Source organism: Vulpes lagopus, chromosome 21 (genome assembly GCF_018345385.1).
Source record: "Vulpes lagopus strain Blue_001 chromosome 21, ASM1834538v1, whole genome shotgun sequence".
Lineage (NCBI taxonomy): Eukaryota > Metazoa > Chordata > Mammalia > Carnivora > Canidae > Vulpes > Vulpes lagopus.
In genome coordinates, this window is record NC_054844.1 from 42837883 (window position 1) to 42845898 (window position 8016).

General features: G+C 60.0%; 1 protein-coding gene across 3 annotated transcripts in view; it reads right to left on the reverse strand.

Annotated features, from left to right (window-relative positions):
* Positions 1 to 3702: 3702 nt before the first annotated feature.
* The window catches only part of KRT80 (keratin 80), a 22267-nt gene continuing 17953 nt past the window's right edge, over positions 3703 to 8016 (reverse strand). For all 3 annotated transcript variants that reach the window (XM_041735393.1, XM_041735392.1, XM_041735394.1), the window contains 5 exons: positions 7872 to 8016; positions 7482 to 7607; positions 6342 to 6562; positions 5843 to 5898; positions 3703 to 5707 (listed from right to left, as the gene is read on the reverse strand). The exon at positions 7872 to 8016 is cut by the window's right edge and continues 20 nt beyond it. In XM_041735393.1, the coding sequence (XP_041591327.1) occupies positions 5580 to 5707; positions 5843 to 5898; positions 6342 to 6562; positions 7482 to 7607; positions 7872 to 8016 (676 nt within the window). In that variant the 3' untranslated portion in view covers positions 3703 to 5579. The remainder of the gene's footprint in view (positions 5708 to 5842; positions 5899 to 6341; positions 6563 to 7481; positions 7608 to 7871) is intronic.

The window sequence follows — 8016 nt, forward strand, 5'->3', positions numbered from 1 at the left end:
CCGCAACAGAGGGGACTTGGACACAACAGGGGACCAGGAGCTGGATCCTGGCCGGAAGCCAGAAGCCCCTTGAGGGCAAGGACTCCTTTTTACCCTCTCTCCCCTCCTCCCTCCCTGCTGGGCTGGGCGCAGGGTGCAGCACACAGTAGGTGCTCAAAAAGCCCTCCGAGGTGGGCGGCGCATCTTTCATCCTGATGCAGCTGCAATCACCTGCCAATCACCCCTTCATTCACTTGTCCAGCATCTAGTGAGCACCGACTGTGTGCCCGGCACCTCTGCTAGATGCGGGGATGCATCCTTGAATGGTACAGCTCACGGTCGGCTTCTCTTTGGGGCGGGGCAGGGCGGGGGCGGAGTTTCAGGGGTTACCCCACATTCTGACCTGTGCTTCCATAGTTTTCCTCACTCAGTGCGGGCTTCCTCTGTTCCTGTCTGGTCGCCCGTGGTTTGCTCTCTGCCCCGGTCTGGAGGCTGAGCAAGTCTGTTCCACTTCCCTGCCCCAGGCCATTTCCACTCCCTGTTCCTTGCCAGCCGTAACACCCCCTCCTTTCCAGCTGCTTCCTTCCCTCCTCCAAGTCCCCTTTGACTAAGGCCCCCCCCCCACTGCCCTGCAGACCCCAGTGTGGAGGTCTTGAGCTCTGCCCAGGTATCTCTGGGTCTGTCTCTGTTTCTGTGTGGGTGCATCTCTCAACTCCCCCCCATCAGCCTCTGGAGCTTCCCAAATCTAGGGACCACCTTCCTTCTAGTCGAGGAGGTCATGCAGTCAACCCCTAGCCCCCAGGGCCTGTCCTGGGCTCCCCCCTTACATGGAGTTTTCTCTGGAGCTGCCAGGGTGCTGACTTGCTAGCTCTGGCCCACGGCCTCTGAGCTCTGACCATCCACGCTGAGCCCGGGGCTTCGGCTGGGCACCGGCTGCTGGGCAAGTGCTCAACCCCACCACCCTTTTGGTCTGAGGGTGAGGCTTTCAGAGTCTCCATTTCTTCAACTCTGGGGTTTGGTCATTTGCACCGACCACCCTATAGCGGGGGGTCCACGGGGAACGAAGGGTTCCACGGAACCAAAATGCTTCCTTTCACTGCTGAGTGACCAGGGTTACAGTGACTGGCCCCTCGGGGCCTCAGCTAATGACACCTGTCCTCTCTGTCTCACAGGTTGGGAGGACCAGAGACCAAGGAGAAGCAAGAGCCAAACCCAGGCAGGGGCTTAGTTTTGTTGTACTCGGAGCAGGAGTGACATCCTTGGCCAGGTGTTCCCGGGCTTGCTCTGGAGGGCAGGAGAGGGAAGGAGGAGGAAGGAGGGAGCCTGCGCGTGGAGGGGGGACCTGACCGCGAGTCTCCGGAGAGCTGCTCAGGAGCAGCTAGTGGGAAAGGGGCAGGAGAGTTTCCTTCTTTGGGTAGGGAAGTCATTTTCTTTTTCTTTCTTTCTTTCTTTCTTTCTTTCTTTCTTTCTTTCTTTGTTTCTTTCTTTCTTTCTTCTTTTTCTTTCTTTCTTTCTTTCTTTCCTATTTATTTATTTATTTATTTTATTATTTATTTATGTAGTCATACAGAGAGAGAGAGAGAGAGAGAGAGAGGCAGAGACATAGGCAGAGGGAGAAGCAGGCTCCATGCACCGGGAGCCTGATGTGGGATTCGATCCCGGGTCTCCAGGATCGCGCCCTGGGCCAAAGGCAGGCGCCAAACCACCGCGCCACCCAGAGATCCCTATATATTTATTTTTAATTTTTATTTATTTATGATAGTCACGCAGAGAGAGAGAGGCAGTGACACAGGCAGAGGGAGAAGCAGGCTCCATGCACCGGGAGCCCAATGTGGGATTCGATCCCGGGTCTCCAGGATCGTGCCCTGGGCCAAAGGCAGGCGCTAAACCGCTGCGCCACCCAGGGATCCCTATTTATTTATTTTTTAAAAAATATTTTATTTATTTAATCATGAGCGACAGAGAGAAGCAGAGGGAGAAGCAGGCTCCATGCAGGGAGCCCAATGTGGGACTCGATCCTGGGACCCCAGGATAATGCCCTGAGCTGAAGGCGGCGCTAAACCGCTGAGCCACCCGGGCGTCCCTAAACAAAATCTTTAAAGGAAAAAAAAAAGAGTAAAATTGCTTTAAAGAAATGCTAATAAAACTGCTGTACATGAAAACAATAGGAAGCAGTCAAAACGGTTCTTAAAAGGGCATTCATGGTCTTCTGAGGATCTTATATTGAAAAAGAAGAAAGATGGAAAATTAAAGCATTTAACCCAAGAAGTTGGAAAATGATAAAAACAATAAATAAAAACAATAAATTCAGGGGTGCCTGGCTGACTCATTTATTTGATCCCCTCGGGGCTGTGAGTTCCAATCCCCGTGTTGGGCGCGGAGATGGCTTAAGAAATCAATAAATTCAAAGAAAGTGGGAGGAAGGAAATAACAAATATGTCACATAGTTTTTTGGCTCTGAAATTCATATTTAGGTTCAGAGATCCAAATTAGCATTCAAGAAAATCACAAGTCAGAAATTAACAGAAAAAGATAAGTAGAGGATTGCTCTCAGTTCCAGGCCTCTTCTGGAGGGGGATGTGGAGTTTTCCATCAGTTTCTCCTGAGTTCTGAGCGCAGGGGCCTCGGAAGAAAGGATCTGCTCTGAGCGGAAGTCTGGGAACTTCCAGGCCGGGGGTGGGTGGGGTGGGGGGGCCTGGCTGCCCTGTGCCCCGAGGGAGCCAGCCTGGGGTGGGCGGTGGGGGATGGGGAGTGGGGGGGATCCAAACCAGTGGGTCATCTTGAATCCACAACCTCTCATTAGATAGCGACCCCACTAGCGGTCCCTTACATGTGTTCCGCTCCGAGCGCTTGAAACGAAAGGCGTGGTGTTGCTGACGGAAGTGAACACAGCTATCTCCTCAGATCCTCCGACACCCTATCAGGTCGGTAGGGCTGGTCTATGCTCCGTTTTGCAAATGAGTAAACTGAGGCTCCGTTTGTCTGAGGTGGCCGTGAGTGGGCGAGCCAGGACACGGGGGCTTCAAAGGCCCTTCTTGGCTCAGGCTTCCTGCCCCTGAGACACCTGCTCCTCTGCCAGTCTAGCTGGCTCCTTGGTGCTCGAAGCCCCGTTCCCCCCCACCCCCAGGAGCCTGTTCTGATTCTCTGGTTTCCCTTCCCCTCCCTGGAACCTCTCCGTGGTCAGGAAGTAGGGGGTGGCTGTCTTAGGTAGACGGCCTATCCCTCAACCCGACGCCGTGAGCTCCTTGAGGTGGAGGGGTGGGCAGCAGTTGGGGTCCTAGAGCAGGGCTGGGCTCGGAGAAAGTCCTCAATTCTTGGTTGTTGATCTAGAATTTGGTTTGGCAGGATTAGGCCTGTACCCATCAGAATCTACCCCGGGCTGTGCCAAGCCCCACGGGCAGGGAGAAGTGCTTGAGAAGGAACCTGCCGTCGCTCGGGGGAGCCCCCGCATCCGTGCTGGCCGAGGCGGCCACGTGGTGCCCGGGTGTGCCAGGAGGTGCTGGCGACCTAGGTCAGCATGGGAAAGCCTCCTGATTGGATGATGGGGCGGGAGAGCTTTCTGTGTCCAGGTTGCCCTGGTCTGAAGGTATCATTAAGTCCTTGGAGCCCCCCCCCCAAAAAAAAGTCCCTGGAACCCTTTCCCCATAACTGGAGAATCTCCCCTGTTTGACCTGTACCCGGCCGGTCCTGAGCAGAGAGATAAAAACAGACACTACAGCTCTGTCCATGGACAAATCTCAGCACTTTATTCATCCCTTGGCAGGAGGTGGGGGCATTGCCCTCAGGACAGTCAGCCAGCCGGGTGGGGTGGCTGGGATACGTGTTGTCTGCCCAGATAGTAAATACAGCACTGATATGCAGAAACAGGAAGGGAAGCAATAAGTTAAAAGCCACATAAGTTATGAAAAATAATATATATATATACTTTATATATCTCGTATCCCCACTGAGGATTTGCTCCCTTGGAAACCAATAAATAGGCAGAGAAAAAGCAGCAATCAGCACCCTTTTGGGACTTCAGGGATGGGTGTATGTCTGAGTTCTCTCCAGCCTGACATTCCCGCACAGGCGTGGAGGACCTTGAGGCCTTGCTGGGGCCGAGGCCTTGGGGGACATGTCCCGGAAAGTGAGATGAAGGAATTGAAGACTGGGGTCAGCAGAGGGATGGGGCGAGGGGCAGGGATGGAGCGGGGCTGGGGAGGAGGGTGGGTGGTGGAGGGGGCAGCCGGAGCTGCCAGGATCCCCATGCAAGCCCCCAAAGTGAGAGCCAAGATGAGGAAAGAGGCATGCTCCTCCCAGCACCAGATCTTCTCTTTGGATGCAGAATTCCTTTTTGGTTGTCACTGGGGCTCCCCAGCCCAACCAGAAGGGCTCAGAGACTCCCAGACCTGCCTGGACTGTGCCTTCTTCACGCACCCCCCACCCCGCCAGGGCAGGCAGGGGAGTGGGCTTTGTAGGAGGAGGGGGCGGACGGGGAAGAGAAGAAGGAGCTCTAACCCCACAGGTGTGGGATGTGCCGGGCTCCTCAGTAAATGAAGAAGAGGTGGAGGGGTGGGCCGGGCTGTTTGGCCTGATGGAGAGAACAGGGACCCTGAGAGTTGGGATTTGTGGGAAATGGCCCAGGTGGAGGAGGTGGTACTAGGGGTCTCCAGGGCCTGGGACACCAAAGCCAGGATTCAGGCTTGGGAATCGCCTAGGCGTGGGGAGGGGTAAGTGTGGTGGGGGAGCAGTGGGCAGAGAGCTAGCACCCTGGGCTGGGTGGTGAACCCCGGGATGGCAGGGAGGGGAAGAGAGGGCCAGATTCCCCTGCCTGGTGTCAGGCTGCCATCTGGCCTCCCTCTCACAGGGGGTTTGGTTTTATCATGGCAAGAAGAGCTTCTGGAGAAGGAGCCAGGAGCTGCCTGGGCAGCCTGTGCAATCCTGACTGGCCCACCGTGAGGGCCCCGCGGGAGGAGGGAAGGGGCACGCGTGTCTGGGCTGACCTCAGAGGTCCAGGCTCAGGTCCCACACACCTGGGGAGCTCCCTCCCTTCACTCCCTAATACTGTCAGGTGTCTGGGGGGCCCCAGGTGGTGCTCAGCACCCAGCCTCTGCAGGAGCTCCAGATGTGGGGAGGGGGCCCAAGCCGCCCTCCTCGGCTCCTGATCCCTGGCTGGCTGGGGGTGGGTGGACGAGGGCGCCAGCCTCGGTCCTGAGGCAGAGGCAAGGTGAGGCTTGATAAGTGAGTTTAGGGCAAGGGTTGGGCAAAAGGGGTCAAAGGTTCCTTGGTCAGAGCCCTCTGTTAGGGGAGGAGCCTCAGAGGGGAAAGGAGGTGGAGATACACCTGACCCCCGATTCCAGTTTACCCAGTCTGGTCAGAGGTTGGAAGGGTAGGACTGAAACATTGAGATGGAGCCGGGTGCTTCTGAATAGCCGGGGACACTCCCGTGTGCCCCCCAGCTCCCCGCAACCCACAGAAAAGCAGCCCCGGCTTTGACCCCCCCCCCCTTTCAGTCCCGGATCAGGCTTGCCTCCCGCGCAGCCCGGAGGCTCCACACCTCGGCCTGGGTCTGGCTGGAGGCCCTCGGGCGGCCGGGAGGGACCTGCCTGGGTCCCGCCGCCTTACTCTGAGACCTCGGACTCCTGCGACAGGAACTTCTCAGACATTTCAGTGATTTTGATCACGGGGCCTTTTTTGTTCTTCTTTTTCCGGGAGGGAGCCCTCGCCGCAAGGCCGGGCTTGGAGGCCGCTACAGGGAACATAAGGGGGGCGGGCAGGGAAGGGGCCGCAGGTTTGGGAGCCACTTGAAATAACCCCTTCGGGGCCACGATGCCCCGCGCCCCGTCCCCGTCCCCACCGCGGGCTCCCGGGGAAGGAGACTCACCGGGTCTGGGTCTGGACTGCAGCACGCTGACCACGGCGGCCGAAGGCAGGTCCATCCTGTGGGAGGACGGGAATGGTGGCACGTGGAGGGGCCTGTGGCCTAAGCCCCTGCACCCCGGCCCTGGGGCCCTGGGAGCGGCAGGTGGAGGGCAACCTTGCTTGTTATTCCTGGCCCTGGCCTGCCCTGCGGTGTGACCCTGGCGAGCCAGTTCGTCCTCTCTGGGCCTCCCTGCACAAATGGCTAACAGTCACCGCCACTTCACCGTGATGGACATTTGCGTGCGGAATCGTCTTAACCCTCCCCCCCGAGGCTATGTCATGATCAGCCCATTTTCCAGGTAGGAAAACTGAGGATTTAATGAATGGGCCAAAGTCCTGGTTTGTAAGTGGCTGAGCTCGGGATAGGATCCCAGGTCTTCCCTCTGGCGGCATCCTGTGGGCGGGGAGCTGGCCCCTGTGGCACTGGTCACCATCCGCCCCTCCACGGTCCCACCGCCCACCTGCACTCCTCGCCCTCCACCAGCTTGCGGTAGGTGGCGATCTCGATGTCCAGGGCCAGCTTGACGTTCATGAGCTCCTGGTACTCGCGCAGCTGCCGGGCCATGTCCTGCTTGGCCTGGTGCAGGGCGGCCTCCAGCTGGGCCAGTTTGTGCTTGGCGTCCTGGAAGGCCAGCTCGCCCTGCTCCTCGGCCGCCTTGATGCTCTCCTCCAGCTTCAGGCACTGCAGCCAGGAGCGCAGAGGGAAGGGGTTTGTGAGCTCCGGGCGGGGGCGGGGGGAGGAGAGAGTGGGCCAGGAGCCTGTCTCTGCGCTCTGTGGGGGTGTGCAGGGCAGGGGGGCATGTGGGGCAGGGGGCAGTGTGCAGGGCAGGGAGGCAGTGTGGAGGGAGGGGGGTTTGCAGGGCAGGAAGGTGGTGTGTAGGGCAGGGGGGTGTGCAGGGCAGGGGGGATGCACAGGGCAGGAGGTGGTGTGCAGGGCAGGGAGGCGGTGTGCAGGGAGGGGGTGTGCAGGGCAGGGTGGGTGTGAAGGGCAGGGGGCAGTGTGCAGGGCAGGGGGGATGCACAGGGCAGGAGGTGGTGTGCAGGGAGGGGGGGATGTGCAGGGCAGGGAGGTTGTGCAGGGCAGGGTGGGTGTGAAGGGCAGGGGGGTGGTGTGCAGGGCAGGGGGCAGTGTGCAGGGCTGGGGGCTGAGCAGAGGTCCTCTGGGGTGTGGCTGTGGCAGTGCTGGGGCAGGAGGGACCTGAGGAGCCCGTGGAGGAGGGAAGCCCCCCCCCCAGGAGCCCGCCCCATGACTCCCTGTAAGGAGGCCTGGAAGCCAGGCTTTGGCCCTGCCCCTTCCCACCCGGCCTGGCTGGAGGCCCCCAGGGAGGAGGGGGCTCTGGAGTGTTGGTGGGGCTCCCTCCGGGCGGCTTACAGAGCCCCTTCACAGGGGACCTTGCATGACGCTCACAGCCGTCTTAGGAGGACACGAGAGGAAACTGAGGCACGGTGCCTCCCAGTGACCTGCCTGCCCGGGGTCTTGCGTGTGCTCAGCGTGTGTGTGTGTGTGTGTGTGTGTGTGAGAGAGAGAGAGAGAGAGCGCGCGCTCGCCCCTGCATTCCTCCCTGCCCCCCATCCCCCAGGCCTGGCCTCCGGGGACTCACGTGGCTCTTGATGGAGAGGATCTGGGATCGAAGCTTCTGGATGCGCACGTTGAGGTCCGCGATCTCACCGCGGCTGGTCTGCAGGCTGCTCCCAAACCCAGCTGCGCAGGCGGCCCGCTCCTCCAGCTGGGGGGCGCGGGGGTGACGGTGAGGGGCGGCCCGCTGTGTCCCTCGCAGCACCCGTGCCCTTCGCCCCCCTTCTTCTCTCTGGCCACCCCCCATCCCCCCGTGGTCCCGAGTGGCCCCGCAGTGCGTGAGCTTCCGGAGGCCGCAGGTCCTGGCCTTTCGGCCACCGCACGGCCGCCGCGTGCTCCCCTGGGCCCGTTCTCGGGCCTGGAGGTGACGTGGGTGCCCCCCGCCAGGCCGCTCAGCCCCAGCCCGCGCCCCAACCTGTCTCCGGGAGTGGGCCTCGGCTTCCTCCAGGCTGCGGGCCGCGATGGCGTCGTACTGCACCTTCACCTCCTCCACGATGCCGCTCAGGTCCACGGGGCAGCGGCTGTCCATGCCCACGGTCACCGACACGTCCTTCACTTGG